Source organism: Mesoplodon densirostris, chromosome 3, assembly GCF_025265405.1.
Source record: "Mesoplodon densirostris isolate mMesDen1 chromosome 3, mMesDen1 primary haplotype, whole genome shotgun sequence".
NCBI classification, from domain to species: Eukaryota; Metazoa; Chordata; class Mammalia; order Artiodactyla; family Ziphiidae; genus Mesoplodon; species Mesoplodon densirostris.
The window spans coordinates 119721938-119745556 of NC_082663.1; the positions used below are offsets into that span (position 1 = coordinate 119721938).

Consider the following 23619-nt stretch of genomic DNA (forward strand, 5'->3'; position numbering starts at 1 on the left):
CACCTCCAGTTTTCATCAGCTATCAGTCCTGGCCTCTTCAATCTACTCTCAGGAAAACTACTAGCTTTTCCGATTGGTGTGTTTGGAAAAAGCAACTATGGCTCAACTCCTTCTGCTCTGCCAGGATCTGCCTGCTTGCAGAAGGTACACACTTTCCTCATAAGTTTGACAGATACACTCTGCCTGCCTCTGCAGAGACAGACCTGTGGCTGTCCCACACTTCCAAAGATTTGCTGGGTAGCTACATCTAAATCTGTATGCTTAATTCTGGATCAGTATTAGAAACCACTATTACTGCTGCACACCTAAGCCACATCCTTCAACCTAAGCTTTATCAGTTATAAACGTAAAATACATTTAAAATTTTCATATAGGTTTGCCTTTCAGTTGATTCCATACTTAAGCAGGAAATAAAAGGGTTATTTATTGTCCCTATCCATCAACCCTGCTGTTGTTGCTGTTTTACAGAAGAGTATATTTAGGCTTGGAGACACTAAGTAATTTACCCAAGGTGGTAGTATGTGGCAGAGTCAGAGTTCAAATTCATATTCGATTCCAGAGTTCATATTCTTTTTTTTTCTTTTTTTTTTTTTTTGCGGTACGCGGGCCTCTCACTGTTGTGGCCTCTCCCATTGCGGAGCACAGGCTCCGGACACGCAGGCCCAGTGGCCATGGCTCACGGGCCTAGCAGCTCCGCGGCATGTGGGATCTTCCCGGACCGGGGCATGAACCCGTGTCCCCTGCATCAGCAGGCGGACTCTCAACCACTGCGCCACCAGGGAAGCCCCAGAGTTCATATTCTTAATAATTATGCCAAGGCATTATGCTATGCATATCAGGGCAAAGAAAAGCAGTACCAATTACTTGCTAAGAGTTTGTAAGATGAACTCAAAAAATATTCTAAAGGTTGAAGCTTTTCTTAGTATATACTGAAAGAGGGTAGGAAAGTATATGTTTGTATATGCATATGTGTGAGTGTATACAAGGAACCGTGAAAAGTACGAGTTACTATAAAATTCTTTTAGGGAACTTTTAACCTTCAACTCTAGTAGGCATGTTTGCTTCCACCCATTAAGTACCCCCTCCCTCAAATTTTACTCAAGAAACCACAGATACACAGCAGGGTTTCTAATCTCCTGTGCTTTAAATGAACTATGTTGAACTACTCCCTGCAGTGTAGTTCCCCCAGACAGCATGCTCAGCTCTGACATTAACTTGATGTCAGTCTCTACATTCTGCAATCCCTCCTCAGGGAAAGCAAACCTTCCCTCAGCAGACCAGGCCTGCCTAGCTCCAGGTCAGTGCTAATAAGAGAAAGCCACAAAGCACTTGAAACTTAGGTCTAACTGAGCTGACAGCCTTTGCTATCAACACAAAACCAAGGGCCTGCACAGCCTCCTAACCATGGAGGAAGTTGGTCCCATCCCTTCAGCTTGGCCCCTTCACAGCAGAGGCTTGCCCGTGTGGGTGTTCACTCAGTTCTCTGGACTAACACTGCACAGTATCCACACCTCTGTAAAGAGCCTTTACATCCTGCTGCAGTGCCCCTGGCTCAGTCTGTGAACCTTGTTTATACTTCCTGTACCTACCTTTTCTCCTTCATTGATCTAATCCAGTCCTATGACTTTAAATGCCACCTCTAAACTGACAATTTATAGACAATTCTCAATCTTATTTCATTAGCCTGGAGATCCGGATTCATATTTCCAACTGTTTATTCAACATCTCTACTTGGGTATCTAATAGCACCTCAAAGATAACAAGGCCCAAACCAAACTTTCAATTTGCATTTAAAATTACTTTTGAGGGCTTCCCTGGTGGCACAGTGGTTGAGAGTCTGCCTGCTGATGCAGGGGATACGGGTTCGTGCCCCAGTCCGGGAAGATCCCACATGCCGCGGAGCGGCTGGGCCCGTGAGCCATGGCTGCTGAGCCTGCGTGTCCAGAGCCTGTGCTCTGCAACGGGAGAGGCCACAGCAGTGAGAGGCCCGCGTACCACAAAAAAAATAAATAAAAATAAAAATAAATAAAATAAAATAAAATTACTTTTGAGGGCTTCCCTGGTGGCACAGTGGTTGAGAGTCCGCCTGCTGATGCAGGGGACACGGGTTCGTGCCCCCGTCCGGGAAGATCCCACATGCCGCAGAGCGGCTAGGCCTGTGAGCCATGGCCGCTGAGCCTGCGCGTCCGGAGCCTGTGCTCCGCAACGGGAGAGGCCACAACAGTGAGAGGCCCGCGTACCGCAAAAAAAAAAAAAAAAAAAAAAATTACTTTTGAAACTTGAAAACTGATTAGAAAACACTGATCTATGAATTATCAATAGTACATATGTTCCCATAAACATTTGGAATCTCTGTGGAGCCCATCACACATGGAATGCTATGTGGAAACCACAGTGAATGAACAGCATTGCACTGGTAATAACTACTTGCCCAGAACAAGGAGTACTTATACAAAGTGAGTAGAAACAATGCTGATTTCATTCATTTTACCCTTGTTTCCCTTAGGCCTTTCCAGCCTCATTTCTCACTTTAACCCTTCATTCCACCACTCTACTTCCAGACTTCTGTCCATAGTATTTCTTTGATTTGAAATGCTCTCTCCTCTGCCCCAACCCTATGTAGCAAAATTCTAACTGATCTTCAAGGCCCAGCTAAAATGCCTCCTCTCTCATGAACCCATTCCAAATCTCTCCAACAGCTGAATGAAGGATATATGTGGGAGGAAGGAGGTATGATTCCTTCATAACAGGTTCAGAACTTTGAGTCCTCTCTTTCATCCCTACACCCAATTGTCTTAGCTCTACCTTAGAATATATCCAGATTCTGATCACCTCCACTGCCACCACCCTGGTGCAAGCCAACATCAATCTCTCACCTAGATATAATGCAACACCCTCCTAACAAGTCTCCTCCCTTCCACCCTTGCCCTCCATAATCTATTCTCACCAAAGCAGCCAGAATGGTCCTTTTAAAATGTAAATCAGATCATGTCATTCCTCTGTTCAAAACCCTCCCCAAACTCCCAACTTCACACCATAATCCAAAATCCTTAATATGGCCTACAAAGCCCTATATAATCTATTCCCTGATACCTCTCTGATTTCACCTCCTACTATTCTTGATCACTCAGCTCCAGCTAAACTGGCCTCCTTGCTATTCTCCCAACTCATCAATTATGCTCTCACCCCCAGGTTTTTATACTTGCTATTCCCTCTGCTTGGAACCCTCTTCTCCCAGGTACACATAGCTTGCTCACTCCCTTCAGGTCTCTCTTCTCAAATATCACCTTATCAGAGAAACCTTCCCTGTCAACACTATATAAGACAGCTTATACACTCTCACCATTCTCTGTCTCTTTACCCTTTGTTGTTTTTCTTTTTAGCATTTATCAATTATATTATTTGTTTATTATCTGTCTCCACATCCCATTCTCCAGAATATAAGCTCCAGGCCACCAGGGCCTTTGCTAATTATGTCTTTGCCTATAATAGTGCATGGCACATAGTAAATACAATAGACTGTAGGTTCCTTAATGTATAAGATTGAAAGTAAGAACAAAAAGCCTCCATAGTTAGTCAAAACCCCAAAGTACTCTGTATAATCAAGACACCCAGCAAACATTTAATGGTTTTTTTTTACATGCATACACTTCTTCTGGCCATTATTGGCCAGAGCCTCACATCATGAATCTTAGAATTGTTTAGTCCCCCCAAAGGAAGGAAAAATCAGTTGTAAGTGGAAAGTTCAGCCTCTGATATTGAAAGCATCAACCCTTAAAAATTAAGGCAAATGATATTTTACAATTCAGTTCAAAACTTGATCCATTTTAAGGCTTCAACTGTAGTACCAGAAGCTCCTTCTTCCTCTTATGTTTTCTATCACCACCTATAGCTTGTTTCCCTCTCGTACCTTCTCTAAAGAGAGAAAGACACTGAGTTTGCATTAATGAAGGCTCCGAGTTTGAACCCCAAAAGTCCAGAAACGGAAAGTGACTTTTTTTTTTACAAATTTCTAGAGCCGATTAAACTCAACCACAAATGATATCCATCTTGAGCTACTTGTCAAGACTTTAAGTGCTGCCATGTATGTCATTCCACATGAATCACAAGACTTCATCATCTATATAGCATAGATATTGTTGAAGACTGTGCTCTAAATTGTAATTTGAGACCCTTTAGTTCAGTTAAAATGATTACGTATTTCATTAAATTAGGGAATAAAGCAGGTTGGTGACTTTAAAAATGCCTACAAGTAATAAGCATTCCCAAAGCCTGCAGTGTCCAATTGCTCAATTTCCAAAGCTTTAGGTAAATACCAGGATCTTCATTAATACAGGCTTTCCCAAGATACTCCTTACCAAGAATCTCTAATAAAAGCAATCCATTTTTTCCTTTGGTGCTAAAGTGGCCAGGCTCAGCCAAAAAAAAAAACAAAAACAAAAAACAACAACACCACCAAAAGAATTACACAAGGGATTTTTGGATAGGACTTACAGACACAAAAATCAATAAGCAACTTCAGAATATAAAAATCAGTAAATCTTCAGGTGAGTTGACACAATGTAGAACACCAGAAATATAACTGAAAATTTGCTCCCAGTTTTCACACACTCCACCGCTAGTAAATACATAGCAGAGGATAGGAAGGACATTTAAATCATCCCTTCAGTGATCTTCAACAGCTTTACAAACAAGTACTAGACTGCTATCTCCATTTTACAGAAAGTTATTTCTATTATTAGGAAGAAGTTAAGGTGCAGGGAAGTCAAGAGCCAAATCCACATAGAGGTTTATGCTGGTAATGGGGGTTAAAATTACATGCAGGTATACTGAAGTCACATGTGTGGTTAATTTTATCAAACAACCTGACTCTCTGGGAACACTGAGTTAGGGCAGAAGAGTGTACTAAATAGTTGTCTTTATTCTCACAATAACTCCTCCATTTTAACTACCATCTTCTCTGTCTCACCCTCTCTCACCAACTAACTGCACATTTCCACTGTCAAAAGCCACATTAAATTCGAGCAAAAGACCACAATCACCTAGTTAATCTCTAGTACAAGCACTGATTAGAGGATGCTCTTTGAGACCCCCAGCTCTGGCTCTCCACTATAAGTGGATGTGGGCACATGAGCCCTATGGGGTTTGGGAAAAGAGAGAGCTCAAACAATGTACTTGTCAGCACTTTAAACAAAAAACCCATTCAATTAGAATGGCACCATGTTCCTTTTGCCCTTTCTCCTTAGGAACTAAATTAAACAGATTACAGACAGTGGCAAGAGCTGGCCTTAGAACAGCCTCCCCCTTATTTGTTATTTTTAGCAATTTAGTCCGACAACGCCTGACAACTAAACATGCCTAGAATAGCTAAAGGGAGGGGGGATTATCAGATACTACCAGCAAAAAAACACCAGTCATCACTTCCTCCAACCCTAAGAAAGAATCATTTTCCATGTCTTTATAGCATCACAGAGTTTGAGCTTTTAGAGTCTCATATAAAAACACAGCACATATAAAACATCAGTGGAAACTGATAATGCTTCCTGACCTGGAGTATTGTTCCACCCTCATGTGTTTTCTTAAAAACAAAAGCAGAATAAAATGAACTAAATTGTTTTACAGAAAAGTTAGGAGTACAATGCATGTGTGTCCATTTTGGAAAAATTCCAGCACAAGATAAGTATGTACCCAAAGAATGGCCTCATGAATAGTGATGGAATTCAAATATTTTTATTATACTGGTGGCAGGTGAGAGATTTATTTGAAAACAAGACAAAGTGAGGTGGGAGAAAATCATAATTAGCAAGACAGCATCAACCACAGACACTATTTTTAAATGAAATAATGTAAAAATTCTTTGAAAAATGAATAAAATGGTAAAATAAAAATGGTAAAGTCCTAAGCAGTATAACTATCTGCATCACATTAACTAAAATTCATTAAAACCCATTTTATAAAATTTACCACTTATAATAAATGTCCATGTACACTCAGGGAATTTAATAATTTTTCAACATTTTCTGAATTTTTTTTGCCACTATTCTAAGTATCATGTATTTTACATGACACTATAGGATAAAGCACTACAAATGATAAAATGATGTCTCCCTGAGTATGTTACTTTATGCATGTGGAGCTAATAAGCTATTACACAGCTCTATCCAAAAGTATCTCTAAAACAGGTGATACCGAATACAAACTACCTTTAAGCCATCACACAAACACCTCTGTGATTTCAGTTATTTAAGCAACTACTACAAAGATATCAAACAAGATGTTGTCACCTCGTATTACATTTTAGCTGGCAAAGCTGTAGGCAGACAATTAGTTTTATTTTACCTGCAAAAATAGGATTACAATTAATAAATTAAGGTAATGACCTAAACAGGAAGGAAACTGGGGTTTTTTTGTTTTGGTTTGCCTCCTTCCATCTTTTCATTTTAAGGGGACAGTTTTGTTCCTAAAGTGGCAATTCAGAAAAAGACCAAGGTTATAATGATAAACTTAATAGAAGTGACCCTAGATATCTTCTAATCTAACCCTCTTGGTTTTACAGATGAGGACACTGAGGCTTAGAGTACAGCAAGGGCTAGAATCCAGAACTCCTAACTCAACAGAAGGTATTTAAATTAGGAATTTAGTATTTAAATTAGGAATTTAGGGTAATGAATGTTCTTCTATAAGTCTAATAGACTTTGAGATCTCTATTCATGGTTCAAATATCAGCGTGGATCTTGTTCTTTTGAGCTGATTACAGTGTGCTCATTAATACAGGTGTGACCTGTTCCACACTGAGTACTGAACAACTCATTTCTTCTGGCCAGCATCTATTACTTCAGATTAAAAGAGACCTGTCATATAAAGACTGATCAGAGTAAGAATCTAGGGTAAAGAAAAGTATACTGATTAACTTCACCTTACCATCTAGTTACAAGAGCAGGGAGGCATGCAATAACACGAAATAAATTTCAAATTCTAACTCATCAAAAGAAATAATTCACTAAGCAGCCTGAAAATGAATGGAGGAACTCTCAGGCATGGGAGGGTGGAGGCTAAGGACAAATATTTATGGTTAGACAAAGAAAAGTACAGACCATATAAAGCATACAGCAGCGAAGGCTGAGGTCAACAACCCTCTGAAGCATTCAAAGGGATAGTCTGGTGTGGTTACAGACAAGTGTTCCAAGGAGGGGAATCAGGCCACCCCCGGAGTGTATCCTAGAAGAAAATAATAACTGAATCAAGATGCAAAAGGCTGAATTCTGGACTAACTGGAATGCAAATCCTTTTGTAAATCTTAATCACAAAACGAAGACACACAGCAGTGAACAGATCAAATCAAAGGAGTGTGTGTGTAAAATATCTGTAATATGCATTTCACAGACAAATAAGAAAGGCTGTCTATAAAGCGCAAGTCTATCTGGACTGTTTTACATCTAAGTTCTTACCAGACCTGAAATATTTCTACTGAGGAAATGAAATATATCATAGATAGTTTACATTTGGGCAAATATTAGCACTTGAATTGTAACACATATATACTGACCAAGATATTGATAATATTGATAATAAACAATAAAGAATACTCAACCAGAAAAAGAGCATATATGGACTTACTCAGACTCATTCTTCTCTGAAAGTCACAGAGGAGGATCACACAGCTACATTAAGCCCTAAAACACCAGGATGTGGAGAATATATATAGTTCACTATAACTCTAGCCTTCCAACCATCAGGCTCTTTTAGACAAGTCTTAAATAACTAAAAACTATTTTAAAACAAACATCCTTTTTTATAAATGTTGAGAATACAAATGAACTCTATAAAGAGGTAAGTATTCATATGTGGAATCCCAACATATGGAACAATAAGAGAAACTCACCCAAGACTCCCAAAGTCAAAACAACATAGAAAAGAGATTAATTTACTAATCTTGTAATTATTATTATTATTTTTTTTTTTTTTGCGGTACGCGGGCCTCTCACTGTTGTGGCCTCTCCCGCTGCAGAGCACAGGCTTCAGACGCACAGGCTCAGCGGCCATGGCTCACGGGCCCAGCCGCTCCGCAGCATGTGGGATCTTCCCAGACCGGGGCACGAACCCGTGTCCCCTGCATCGGCAGGCGGACTCTCAACCACTGTGCCACCAGGGAAGCCCTCTTGTAATTATTTAAAAAAAAATTTTTTTTAAGACACTCAGAGGTGCCTAGCTATCTGGTTACTACTGAAGGTGGGAAATCACCAAGCTAATTTTTAGAGTAGAGACATTTTATACTTTACTGCTCTCTAGTACTCAAACTCTCCTGGGTTGGAGTAGGAGATGTCTCTGAAAAATAGCTCTCCTCAGCAAGAGGCTAAGAAATAAACTGTGCAAATGCTCCATGAGAACATCTTGACTTCTTAAGGGTAAAAATGAGCTGTCTGGAAAGATAAATTGTGGTACAACTATACAATGGAATACATACAGCAATGAAAATGAACAAATCACAATCTCAACATGAATGTACTTCACAAACACAATGTTGAGGAAGAAGCGAAGCAAAGCAAAAAATATGGAGACGGATTTTGTTCATATAAAGTTCAAAAACAGTCTTGAGGGATATATACATAGGTAGTAAAACTATATTTTTTACTAAAGGAAATAATTATCCAAAAGTTAGGGTTACCTGAGGGAGGGGGAGAGCAGGCAGGAATGGAAGGGAGAAACAAAGGTAGGGGGCAGTGCTCTGGTGTCCTGCCAATTTTTGATTTCTTGGTTTGGATGATTGTAACAAATGTTTGCTTTATAATTATTGATTAAACTACATGTATTTTAACACATATTTCTGTAAATGCTATATTTCACTACAAAATAAATAAATGACTAATTTTTTTTGATGGATTCTAAACCTTGAGCTATGCAAGCAGATGAACCACTGGGTGTAATTCTTGTTTAATATATAAAATAAAAAACATTCTGCCACTGGCTTTGCTCTCACCTGCCCTTCTCTCTTCATTGAAAACACAAGTAAGAATCAGTGCTTATCATATAGTAGTGTCCACTTGACATCACGTCCAAAGAGGGTGTCCCATCATACACACAAAGGTACTAGCCCAGGGCTTCCCTGGTGGTGCAGTGGTTAAGAATCCGCCTGCCAATTCAGGGGACACGGGTTTGAGCCCTGGTGCGGGAAGATCCCACATGCTGTAGAGCAACTGAGCCCATGCGCCACAACTACTGAGCCTGCGCTCTAGAGCCCGCGAGCCACAACTACTGAGCCCTCGTGCCACAACTACTGAAGCCCGCACGCCTAGAGTCTGTGCTCTGCAACAAGAGAAGCCACCACAATGAGAAGCCCGTGCTCCGCAACAAAGAGTAGTCCCCGCTTGCCGCAACCAGAGAAAGCCCGCGCGCAGCAACGAAGACCCAATGCAGCCAAAATAGATAAATAAATTTTAAAAAAAATAAAAAAAAGGTACCAGCCCAAAAGTGAGGTACTTAGGGCAAAAACTGGACATCCATCGAAGTGCCTACCAGTGCCTACCCATGCTATGGAAAAAATGATCCTCATTAGGCAGAGTAAAATCTCCTCAATCATGGAAACTCCAAAACATTTTCTCATCAGAGTCTCAGAACTCAGCCAACTGCAGAGTGTCACAAGCACCTCCTAACCAGTTTTCTTGCCACTAGTCTTCCTACTTGTCTCAGGAACTAGCGTCTGACCATAATAGCCATTTTTGTGGAAGAGTCAGAACTTTCACAGTTTCTTAGATTTTACTTATAGCATGGGCTGGAGGGCTATTTCACAACCCTGGGATTGTAACATTCTGCGTCAGAAGTGGCATTATGTAGGCCAGAATGTCCTGGTTTCCTTATTCTTATTTTTATTGTGTCATTGCTGAGCTAACCAGGGTGGTGGAAGGGGTTGTAACCACGTCAGAGAAAGAAGGGAAGGAAAGTGGTCAACCAGTATTTGCGTGTGCCTAAAATATAATGGGGATTTTAAACTGAAGGCAGATGAGCCTGAAGCAGTAATTCAATGAGAGAGAACATAGGAGAATAGTGGTCAAAATGTGTTCAAATATACCACCGAAAGCTTATCTCAAGGATTCCAAATACTTGAGATTCAAAAAGCAAGACATCAAAAATTCAGCTCTAGCTCATCTGAATGCTGAATCTAAGTTTTTGCAACTGCAAAGTAAGTCCACAAGTAATTATTTTCTTTTTACCTCTAAAAAAGTGAGCAAAAATATAGGATATATTTTTCACTCTTTAGAAGATACATATCTCTTCAATCTATCAATAAGGTTTTAACTCAACTTTACCTAAAGTTGAATTTTCTTAAAAAAACCCTATACTTTCTTTTTGTAGCAATGCTGTACATTTCAAAAAGAATATTATTTTTACAAAGACAGATGAGACTCATGAAGTCCTAATTCCAAATCCCAATTATACTCATGTCATTTTTAAAAAGTACAATTTTGCATTTTCTAACATATACTGTATTACGTATTATATACTCAGCCATCTTCTTTAAAATTATTCATTATCAGTATTTTTTTTAAATGAAGAATTCCCTCAATGACGTAAATAACATGGTTACTCTATCATACTAAAGCTGTCATTTTATTTTTTCTCTTCAATCGGATTAGCATCATTGGTCTGCTAATTGCCATTAGGAGAAATGGTGACATTCCCTCCCAGAACCTGATCAACCATCTTTATAAAGGGAAGATAAAAATCTATGTAACACTATCACATTATGAGTCTGTTATGAAAACACTTCCTAATCAAACCCAGGAAAGTGATTACGGCCTGAAGAACCCAACATAGGGATATTAAAATGTAAAATATGGAATTTTAAGAAGAAAAAGACAGACTATCTTCCCAAGGTTAAGATGGTACTTGTCTTTACCCTTCTAGTATGTAATATAACTCCCTATCAAGAAGACATGAGGGCAGAGACTTCCCTGGCGGTCCAGTGGCTAAGACTCCATGCTGCCACTGCAGGAGGAGCAGGTTCGATCCCTCGACGGGGAACTAACACCCCGCATGATGCGCCACGTGGCCCCCAAAAAAGAGGACATGACAGCAGCATTACAGTACCCCCACCTCTGCTCCATAAGAAGAAAAAGGCCAGCAAGTGAGACACCAGGCTGGTTGACAATGTAGACCCAGCATACTACAGTTATCAAAAGCTAAACAAATTCTAGGTTTAGTAGCACTGGGGAAAAAATCTGGAGAGGGCAAACATAAACAGTAAGAATGGAGGTGGATAAAAGGGAGTCTAGAAAATACTAATGAAGATGGGCTCTCAGATCAGACTAGCACCTATATTATGTCATGGAAAAGACTGATCCATAGCATCATTTATATAGACTGTTGGTAGGGGGTGGGTAGGCACACACAGTGGGGCCGAGTTAATAGCTCTGGTCAAAAACTAGAACTTTGTACCCAAACCAAAAAGCTTACTTCATCAGAGATGAAAATGTGCTAAATTAAACAGCCTGGCCTTTGTCTGCAGAGTTATGTATAAATTATGCCTCTTCAATTTAATTGTAAGGTATCTGAGGGTAGAAACTAATAATGATAATGATAATTAAATAAGATGAAATAGGCTGGACTGACAAGAAATACTAGGGCCCAGAAGAAGAGACTGTATATTTGAAAGGCAGAGTAATAACTGAGAGGCCTTGGGAAAAACTATTTAGAGCTCTGAATCTGCATCAAGCTTCCCAAGTAATAGGAAACCATATTTGTAATTACTTCAACTGATGATAGTTTATATGCCCAAATCCTCACACTGTGCTATGAAACTAGTAGAATAATTAGAACAAGGGAAAAGCACTTAATTTAACACTGAGAAATCAGAAAATGCTTCTCAGAAGAAGTAGCCCTAAACTAAGATCTTAAGGATTAACAGAGCTGGTAAGAGCAGAAGGAGGAAGTTCCCAGGTGGAGAGAATTACTTTTGCAAAGACCTAGTAGAAACAAAGAAAACACAGCAAGTTCTAAAAACAAAATATTTCTGCATGTCTGGAGCATACAGTGTAAGAGAAGGAAGAGGATATGAGGGACATGAGAGAAAGAAACAGGAGTCATTTCATAAACAGCCTTGAAGGTATGTTAAAAAGCTTGAATGTTACCCTAAGAAAAATGATGGGGTTTACACAGAGGAACAATTCGACAGATTTAACATTTTAGAAGGTCATTCTAGCTTCAATATGTTAAAAGGATTAGAAGAGAGAAAGTTGGAGGTGGAAAAACCAGTTAAGATGCTACTGCAGATGATAGAAGCAGCTGGTTTAAAGGTGAGAAAAAACTTCCAGAGGGAAATACCATTTAAAAGAGAAAACAGTGAAGAAGTAATATTCAGAGATAGTAAGAAGTTTCCAGAATTGATGAGTCACTAATCCTCAAACTCAGAAAACCCAACTTAACCCAGATATGATTAAGAAAAAAAGCAAAAAGACTAAATCCCCACCTAAACATATACCAGAGAAACTACAAAGCATGAAAGACGACAAAACAATATTAAAAGTAGCCACAGAGAAAAGACAAAGGAACAAAATTCAGACTGATAACTTCTCAACAGCAACAATGGAAGACAGAAGTCAATGGAATGCTATCTTTAAAAGAGCTGAGAAATTCCTAAACATATAAAGCAAAATGAAACATATCATCTCAACTATGCATACAGTAATAATGAGCATTTACAGCACCCAGATAGTAGTTTCTAAATACCATTGCCCACTAAACTGAAAGACTAAGGAGAAATTAATAAATATCATCAGAGAGAGATTTGACACATCTCATAACTAACTGAATAAGGAGGAAAAAAAATCAGTAAGAAACAGAAAATCTGAACACTGGAACTAACAATGTATGTGTGCATGCATGCACATGTGGGTCTGTGCACATGTGTATACATTTCAGGCTGAAGTAACAAAATTATAAAGGTATGGCAGTCAAAAAGTATAGGATTGCTTCAGGGAAGAGAAGAGTGTGTGTAGTGGGTGATACCATTAAAAATACAGGTTAGGGCAGTATTGGAGAGAACACTAAATGCAGAGGCAGGGATCATGCAATAATTGAATGTTGAGGTAATAAGGAAACCATGATGGTAGGATAAATGGAAAACAAGAAACTGAATATAAACTAGATTTACATTACTAAAATGGAAAGGTAAATTGTCAAATGATGAAAAACATTATATACAGCGTAATCCCTCTTTACTTAAAAAAAGTGTGTATATGTGTGTATGAACTTGTTTATAAAATAAAGTTTTATAAAGTGTAATGATACACATCAAACCATAAAAGTGACATTTTGAGGGTATGCAGAAAGAGGAGAAAGTCATTATTTTTGTTTAATCATGTTTTATTTTTTGACTGTTTTTCTTTTTTATAGTATACTTATTTTTATAATATAAATAGTATATAGATGAAAGATTAAAAACAAAAAACACAAAATAACTTCCTAGGATAGAGGCTATAGTTTAACTCTGCTAGTTTTTTGTAGCTGTTAATTAGCATTTCAAATACCAACAAGCTAGCTAATCTACTTCTATTACCTGACAGATATCAGGATACTCTTACCAGTATTTGAGAGACTCCGTGAAAGGAAACTTTTGGAAAATGAATTTCCTAATATTCATCAGAAATGAATAGTATGCTAAACTCATCATCTGTGGCAATTTTACCTTGATGATTTTTTTAAATTATAAAAGTTAACACAGGGAGATGCAAGAAGGAGGAGATATGGGGATATATGTATAGCTGATTCACTTTTTTATACAGCAGAAACACACCATTGTAAAGCAATTATACTCCAATAAAGATGTTAAAAAAAAAAGTTAACACATACTTGTTACAATTTATCCAACACAGAGGTTATAAGAAAAAAACAATTTCATCCCCATGTCCCATCTAATTTCTTTAGGGTAAGCAGTGTTAATTTAATATATATACCTACAAATCATTTTCAATGTTCATATACAGATCTTGGTTTTTGTTTGTTTCCATAAAAAGAATTATTTACAAGTTACTTTGCATCTTGCTACTTATTCATCAGGACAATTTTTAGATATATTTACCAACAAGTGCAAAAACACACTTTTTTTGGTAAACTGCATGAAATAGTTTCGTTCAGTTTTTTTAAGATACTTTTGTTTGGAAAACTCAATCTAGAAGAGTTGGGCTGACAAAAATGATAAAATAGGATATAATAACCTGGTTACTACAGGATAAGTTTTCTTTTTTATTTGTTTGTTTGCTTACTTGTTTTGTTGTACAATACATTTTCTGAGCTACAAAGCCACTATCAAGTTTGTTTAAATTCTCATTGGTAGTCAAACAAAAATAAGCCTAAGTACCTAAGATACAACATGCTGCCCCAGCCATGCCAAGTCAGTGTCCCTGAGAAATCCCCTGAAGGCTACAGGGGGTGTCTCACCAATTCAGCAGAGGGCTGAGTCAGATTCTGAACCACTGCCTCAAATAGTATTCAAAGAAATTAGATAAAGTGACCTATGAAGTCACTGTATCCACCCCCATCTCAGGAAATCTTGGTCCCAAAAAATAATAACCAGTTTTTTGTCCTGTCCAACTTTTATTATATACAGGATAGACCATTCACCAAAGCCCAAGAGGACTATTTCATCTGAGGTTTTAATGTATAAGGAAATGGTAATAATAAACTCCAATTTTCCAAAGATTTACTAAATTATTACTCTTACCTATCAATCTTTTTCCCTAGCTTAAAAAAAAAAAATTGTTTTCCTCACTGGAGCACTACCCTTCGGATAGTTAATTAGTTATAGCTTACTACTCAGTCCTTGTCTAGCATTACAATGTGTGAAAGAGTCATATAACTAGATCCTTTGACTACTATTATCATTACCTATTCTCATGCCCATCCACCACAACATACGGTGTTTAAATATACACTGGGCTTTTATTTTATTTTTAAAGAATAGACATGTTCACTTAAAGGCAATGGAAGAAATACATTCAGGTTAAGAGTATCCTATCTTCTCCAAAACTCCCTAAGGTTTCAAGAGATTAGTCTTTTTTCTGGTCTTATACACTGCCGTAAAAAGACTGCTTCATAGCTCTAGCACAATTAGAAAAAATGAAAACAATGTGACATGACCTTGGCAGGCATACATTTTCATTTAATGACACGATAATTAGTTTTTTCCTAAAAGTCGACTACGACTATCAGTATTCAGTCAAAACTTACTTACTTCCAATTCTTTAATTTTTTCTTCTGCTATCTTCTGTTTCTCTAACAGCTGATTATGAATTGCCTCCTTGGATTGAAGAATAAACCTACAAAGCACAAAAAAGTTGAAGATTAAGCCACTTGACTACTATGTTCATCAAAATCAACAACTATATGCCACAAATATTAAACTAAGAAAACTAGAAGGATGATCTCCAATTGAGAACAAATAAAATGTATTACTATGTTATGACAAACTCAGGAAACCTCCACAGGTTGAAGCTTTCTTGGCTGAGAAGGAATAAAAGCTTAAAAGTAAATTGTGGGGCCTCCCTGGTGGCGCAGTGGTTGAGAGTCCGCCTGCCGATGCAGGGGACACGGGTTCGTGCCCCGATCCCGGAGGATCCCACATGCCGCGGAGCGGCTGGGCCCGCGAGCCATGGCCGCGGAGCCTGTGTGTCCGGAGCCTGTGCTCCGCAACGGGAGAGGCCACAGCAGTGAGAGGCCCACGTACAGCAAAAAAAAAAAAAAAAAAAAAAAAAGTAAATTGTGCCTTCTGGTCTTAAGAAGGGAATCGGGCTTCAAGTATATTCATAGACAAAAGAAAAAAAACATAAAGGGATAAAAATCTACTGTAGGCGAGAAGAAAAGTTAACAAACAATAAAAATCCCCCATAACTTTAATTTTTCAGTTTCCTGTATCAACTTTTATCTAGATATCTTTCAAACAATATTTGTAAATTACAGCTCCTCCTCCAACCTTTAAAAAAAAATTTTGTAACAGCAGTAACTCATGACCTTTTAAAGTCACAATCAAGTACTGTGTTAGGATCAATGCATTAGTGTTTATATGAGTTCCTCACACAAAAAGTGCTGTATAAGGCCCAGTATCTTTTATTATTATATCCAGAGTGTGTAATACCTCTGAAAAGCTCAAAATGCACAAGTGGAAATTTTCAACTTTTTCCATTTTACATTCAGGCACATTATTTACAATTGATGAGGGTGGAAATATGGGGAAACTTTAAAAGTTAATACTGAATCTGTTTTGTGACTTTAGGTTCATAATTCTTGCTGTGGGCAAAGGAAGAGCAAACTATTTTATAGCCAAAAGCAAGTAAATTGAAATATTTCCCTTCCACTGGAAGCAAGGGAAAATCTCAATTACTCAAATCTCTTTCAGGACTGTCCAACTGGGTTATAACAGATTCCAAAAAAGACCAACAACAAAAAATACAATTAATTAAGCAGACTGTTTCTTCTCTTTGAACATAACTTAAGAGTTTAGCAAAAAACTAAACTTTATCTCTTAACAAAAAAGCCAAACAAGAAACATATAAATTTAGCAATATGTGGTTTTCTCTACCATCTTCACAAAAACAACACTGTGTCTAGGTAGGTTCTTACCATTAGGGTATGTTATTATAGATAAAAACAACAAAAAGGGCAAGTAGCTTTGCCCAGACACCTGGGAGGAAACTATTTTTCTCTCCTCTTCATGAATACACCTTGGCGTACACATAATACAGTCTGGTGAACCTCTCTCTCTCTTTTTTTCCCCTTAATTTATTTAATTTATTTATTTTTGGCTGCATTGAGTCTTCGTTGCTGTGTGCGGGCTTTCTCTAGTTGCGGCAAGCAGGGGCTACTCTTCGTTGCAGTGCGTGGGCCTCTCATTGCAGTGGCTTCTCTTGTGGCTTCTCTTGTTTGGAGCACGGGCTCTAGGCACACGTGCTTCAGTAGTTGTGGCTCACAGGATCTAGAGCGCAGGCTCAGTAGTTGTGGCGCATGGGCTTAGTTGCTTTGCCGCATGTGGGATCTTCCCAGACCAGGGCTCAAACCCGTGTCCCCTGCACTGGCAGGTGGATTCTTAACCACTGCACCACCAGGGAAGCCCCTGGTGAACTTCTCTTTCACTCCACAAATTATTAAGCATGTGTCCTGACATGGACAGTCCAGATAATTTAATAGATGATCCCAGTCTTCAGTACTAACTTGATCCTTTGCAAAAATCTTACTCACACATTTAATGCTAAGACAGACCACATTCATGCAAAATAAGGATTACTACATAACCTTTTGTGTCCAAAATATTTATTATTAGTCCAAGAGATAGGTGTTATTTCTGATAAGACTATGGTTTACAGAATATTTTTCTCAGAATTATTTAGTGTAGTATTTAAGGAGAAGAGTTGTTTTGAACTGTAATAAGTCTCAGTGACACCATATAAAAAGTATTATAAATCTAGGCCCAAGAGTCACCAAACTATGTCATTACATGCATGATTTTACTAACAGAGCCTTTCAGCCATGGAAATAATTTTCAGAGTAAAATATACATTTTTAAATAGCACTGATTGCTGGCCAGTGAATAGTATTCTCAAATAATAGGTCGTCAGACATTATCTTTATTAGTGTCTGGGAAATTTTCAAAGTTAAGATTAGAGGTCAAGTCATTACTTATGTGGTCTTTAAAAATAAAGTATCTGAACAGATACTAAATCCCTTGAGCAGAAAATAAAATTACTAGAAAGCAAGAACACTCAACAACAAAAACATGTTTTTCTATGGCCACACACCCTTGAGGTATCTATATTGAACTGTGCCAACTTCAAAGGCCAGAGAGATGTCATCGAAGCTGGCCAATCTACAAGCCTGAGGACATCTCAGCCATGAGAGTTTTAAACAAGGATGAGTATGGAGTAAATTCAAATGTCCATCTCAAAGAATAATTACATAGACAAAATTCAAACCAAAAAAAATTACAGAAAATTTAGTCCTCAATTTTTAAAATGCCAAAGATACATTGTATGAGGATTGGAAAGAGCCCCCAGAAACACTTGGATTTCTGGAAAAAGTCTTTAGAAAATACTTTTTCTAGTGTTAAAAGACAATGAATTCTCAGGCGTTATTTTGAAGATAAAGGATATATCATGATAATATAATTATGAGTGGTATATGATAAATAAGTATTATGTACACTACTTCTCAAAGTAGAGACTCTCACAGACATCCTGCCTGTTAGTTTATGGAAAGCCAAATGGTAGACAAAGGATTCCACAGCTCAGAATGCCACAAAGGAAAAATAAAGCATGAAATGAAAAATTATTTTCATATAACAAATGATATGCACATTAATATGCTTATTAATACTCAGCATCATATAATCTACAATAGTCACTGCTTTGTATTGATAAAAGGCCTCTACATTGGAAATCAATGCCATGTGACTCTGCACTGTAAACTATCAAGGATATGTAGCCTGCTGATTCATTTCCTCATTTATTTGTAATTATGCCATCTGAAAAACATAATTTATGATGGCTTTGGGTTTTCTTTATTTGAGAAACATCAGAAGCTGTGTTCTGAACTGTCCTGCAGGTTGATACATAACTTCTATTTTCTAATGATTCAGCATGTATCAAAAGTGTTGTTCACCTGCAAAAACACAATCTAGGATCAGTGGCAATGCTGTTTTTGGGTACACTTCCAAAGTATGGTAACCTGAACATAGATTATTCAGAAACAACAATGTGCTTATGATAATGCATTTTGTTTGGGTACGAAATTTTTTAGAATATGAAAACATATTCTAGTGGCATGTAAAGAATCCTCAAATTAAGCAGCACACAAGAGGCTAGATAAAAATGATCAGGGCCTCCCTGGTGGCGCAAGTGGTTGAGAGTCCGCCTGCCGATGCAGGGGATACGGGTTCGTGCCCCGGTCTGGGAGGATCCCATATGCCGCGGAGCGGCTGGGCCCGTGAGCCATGGCCGCTGAGCCTGCGCGTCCGGAGCCTGTGCTCCGCAACGGGGGAGGCCACAACAGTGAGAGGCCCGCATACCGCAAAAAAAAAAAAAAAAAAAAAAAAAAAAGATCATATCTTGCTCCTTTGCCTCATTCAGCTGGTGATGAAAACTACTTGCATGTGTGCACAAAGATCCACATGCAAAAAAACTTTTTACTTCATAATTTTTTAGCAAAACAAAAACCTAAATTCCTTTGTAAACAAGCAATTAAAATTTATGCTACATCCATATTGTGAAAGGTTGAGTAAGACTTCTATTATTGGCATTATGCAGAGTAGACATCCAGAACAATGCAAAAAAATTTTTTTTTCTTTAACGTTTTGCTGAGCAACCACAAATTAAAGATTTCACAGTGTGGAGAAAAGGGAACCCTCGTGCACTGTTGGTGGGGATGTAAATTGGTGCAGCCACTATGGAAAAGTATACAGATTCCTCAAAAAATTAAAAATAGGGCTTCCCTGGTGGCGCAGTGGTTGAGAGTCCACCTGCCGATGCAGGGGACACAGGTTCATGCCCCGGTCCAGGAGGATCCCACATGTCACGGAGCGGCTGGGCCCATTGGGCCATGGCCGCTGAGCCTGCGCGTCCGGAGCCTGTGCTCCGTAACAGGAGAGGCCACAACAGTGAGAGGCCCACGTACCACAAAAAAAATAAAATAAAAAATAAAAACAAAAACAAATTAACAAATGCAGCAAAAATGAAACAGTTATAGATACAGAGAGCGAACAGGTGGTTGCCGGAGTGGAGGGGGGTAAGGAGAAGAAAGAAATAGGTGAGGGAGATTAAGAGGTACAAACTTCCAGTTGCAAAATAAATGAGTCAAGGGTATAAAATGTACAGTGTGGGGGATATATTCAATAACTATGTAATATCTTTGTATAGTGACAAATTGTAACTAGACTTACATGGTGATCATTTTGAAATACATTTTCAAATACACTTCTATACATTTTGAAATGTACTAAAATACTAAATCACTATGCTATATAACAGGAAGTAATATAGTATTGTAGGTCAATTACACTTCAAACACAAACACACAAACCAACTCACAGAAAAAGAGATCAGATTTGTGGTTACCATAGGCAGGGGGTGAGGGAAGGGGAATTGGATAAAGGCAGTCAAAAGGTACAAACTTCCACTAAGACAAATAAGTACTAGGGATGTAATATAAAACATGGTAAGTAAAATTGCCACTGCTGTATGTTACATATGAAGTTGTAGAGTAAATCCTAAGACTTCTCATCACAAGGAAAAAAATATTTTTTTCTATTCTTTAACTGTGTATCTATACGACATGATGAATGTTCACTAAACTTATGTGACAAACATTTCATAATGTATGCACGTCAAATCATTATGCTGTGCACCTTAAACTTACACAGTGCTGTTTGTCAATTACATCTCAATAAAACTGGAAGAAAAAAAAAGATTCTACAGGGGCCAAAATGAAGTGAAATCAGAAACTGTGGAAGGTAAGAAAGCAATAAATTGGTTTTCACCATGAGAGATTCTGCTGAATCCTAGAGACCTTCAGTATCCAAACTGGCACAGACACAGGAGATAAAACCTAGGCACCATCCAAAGTGACGATGTTATTAAGAGAATCCTCAATTAAAGGGTTCCACCTTCAGTCTAAGAGTGAAAATGAAAACAACAACAACAACAACTTGTCTCTCAGTACGGTAAAATTAACTTGTCTATCTATACCCTGGTAGTAAGCAAAATGAAAAAACAAAAATGTCCCCTAAGAATCTGTAACCATAAGGTGACTTCCTCATGGGTTGTGGTCCAAATTCAACCTATTAGGGAATTCCCTAGAGGTTCACTGGTTAGGACTCCACACTTTCACTGCCAATGGCACGAGTTCAATCCCTGGTTGGGGAACTAAGATACTGCAAGCCACACAGCACTGCCAAAAAAAACATAAAAATAATTTTTAAAATAAAAATTCAACCTATTTTATGGTCTAGAAAATCTCAAGCACAGAATTTCATTTACAGTGTTCCTAATTACATACATGGCAAAGGTCAAGTAAACCTGAAGATGGGTTAATAAAAATTAATCAAACTAAAACACAAAGAGAAAAAAAGGTGTAAAAACCAATGAAACAAACAAAACAAAAACAGGATACAGCGGGCGAGACATAAGAGACAATATTAAGTTGTCTAACATATGTGTAATTAGAGATTCAGAACAAGAAGAAAAAAATTGGAGAAACATTCGAAGAGACAATGGACAAGAATTTTCTAAAACAAATAAAAAAAAGAAGCCAAATCACAGTTCCAAGACACTCAGAAAAACCCAGACAAAAATAAATACAACAAAACAAAACTAGATGTAACATAACCAAATTACTGAAAACTAAAACTAAAAAGAAAATCTTGAAGGCAGCCAGAAAATGACACACAGCATTAAGAGAAACAACGATAAGAGTTACATCAAACTTCTTGTCACAAACTATGCAAGGAAGACAATGGAATGACATTTTCAAAATACTGACAGACAAAAGCTATTAACCAGCATTACATACACAGTGAACATATACTTCAAAAATGAAGGAGAAATTCACACAAACAAAAGCTGAGAGAATTTATTCTAGCAAACATATATAAGAAATTTTAAAGGTAGTTGTTCCAGCTGAAGGAGTATGATAACTATGGCAACTTATAAAGAAATGAAAAGCACTGGAAATAATATAAATTAAGATAAATACAAAAGACATGTTTTTCTCATTGCTAATCATTTTAAAAGATAGTTGGGACTTCCCTGGTGGCACAGTGGTTAAGAATCTGCCTGCCAATGCAGGGGACATGGGTTTGATCTCTGGTCCGGGAAGATCCCACATGCTGCAGAGCAACTAAACCTGTGCACCACAACTACTGAGCCTGCGCTCTAGAGCCCACGAGCCACAACTACTGAGCCTGCGTGCTGCAACTACTGAAGCCCACGAGCCTAGAGCCCGTGCTCCGCAACAACAGAAATCCGCACACCGCAACAGAGTAGCCCGCACTCGCCACAACCAGAGAAAGCCCACGTGCATCAATGAAGACCCAATGCAGCCCAAAATTAAATAAATTTAAAAATAAGTAAACAAAAAAATAAAAGATAGTTGACTGTCTAAAGCATGGGTTGGCAAACTGGCTTGCAGGCTCAATCGGTCACACTCATTTGTTTGTAGAATGTCTATGGCTGCTTTCTCCCAACAATGGCAGAGTTAAGAGAGCTCTGACAGAGATCATATGGCCAGCAAAGCCAAAAATATTTACTATATGTCCCATTAAAAAACAAGCTTGGGCTTCCCTAGTGGCGCAGTGGTTGAGAGTCTGCCTGCCGATGCAGGGGACACGGGTTCGTGCCCCGGTCCAGGAAGATCCCACATGCCGCAGAGTGGCTGGGCCCGTGAGCCATGGCTGCTGAGCCTGCGCGTCCGGAGCCTGTGCTAAGCAATGGGAGAGGCCACAACAGTGAGAGGCCCGTGTACCGCACACACACACACAAAAAGCTTGCCAATTCATGATCTAAAGCAAAATAGTAACAATATACTGTGGATTTCAGTACATACGTAAAATGTATAACAATAAATAAGAAGAATGTAGAGATGTGAAATTAATAAGATGAAACGGTAATATTATTTAAAAGTACATTACAATAAACTAAAGACATTGCAAAAAATAAGATAATCACTAAATAAAAAAACTTTTTACTAAGGATTAATAAGCCAAAAGTAAAGATAAAATAGGATCATAAAACATAATTAATCTAAAAGAAGGCAGAAAAAGAGAGAATGGAATAAAGAACAGATGAGAAAAAGAAAGCAAGCAGCAAAGTGGTAGATCTAAATCCAATTATAGCATTAATTACCAGAAATGTAAATGATCTAAAGACCTCAATTGAAAGGCAAAGATTGTCAGATTGAACTTTTAAGCATGACCCAACTACACGCAATCACAAGAAATCCACTTTAAATAAAAAGACATAGATAGGTTCCAAGTAAAAGCAAGACCACACCCACAAGGGTGGCAATAATCAAAAAGACAGATAATAACAAGTGTTGGAGAGCATATGGAGAAGCTGGAACCCTCATTGGTGGTGGATACATAAAATGGTACAGCTACTGTGGGTAACATTCTGGCAGTTCCTCAAAAGGTTAAACATCGAGTTACCCTTCAGCAATTCTACTCCTAGAAATATAACTAAGAAAAATGAATACGTACACACACAAACACACACACGCACAAAAACCTGACTGTAAGTGTTCAAAGCCGATTATTCATGATAACCAAAAAGTGGAAACAATTCAAATGCACATCAACTGATAAATGAATTTAAAAAAATGTGGTATAGCCATACAAAGAAATATTATTTGGCAATAAAAAGGAATGAAGTACTGATACATGCTACAACATGGAGTAACCTTTAACACATAATGCTAAGAAGACAGACACACTCACATACTATATAACTGTATGATTCTATTTACATAAAATGTCCAGAAAAGGCAAGTCTATACAGACAGAATGATTAGTGGTTGCCTAGGGCCAGGGGAAGGGGATATTATGGAATAACTGCTAATGGGTTTAAGGACACTTTTTGCAGCGATAAA

The 23619-nt window shown here is 38.0% G+C and overlaps 1 protein-coding gene across 1 annotated transcript in view; it reads right to left on the minus strand.

Annotated features, from left to right (window-relative positions):
• Positions 1-23619, minus strand: part of PFDN1 (prefoldin subunit 1) — a 61967-nt gene that overhangs the window by 14528 nt on the left and 23820 nt on the right. Inside the window, exon 3 of the mRNA XM_060092011.1 lies at positions 15227-15311. Coding sequence (XP_059947994.1) covers positions 15227-15311 — 85 coding nt within the window. The remainder of the gene's footprint in view (positions 1-15226; positions 15312-23619) is intronic.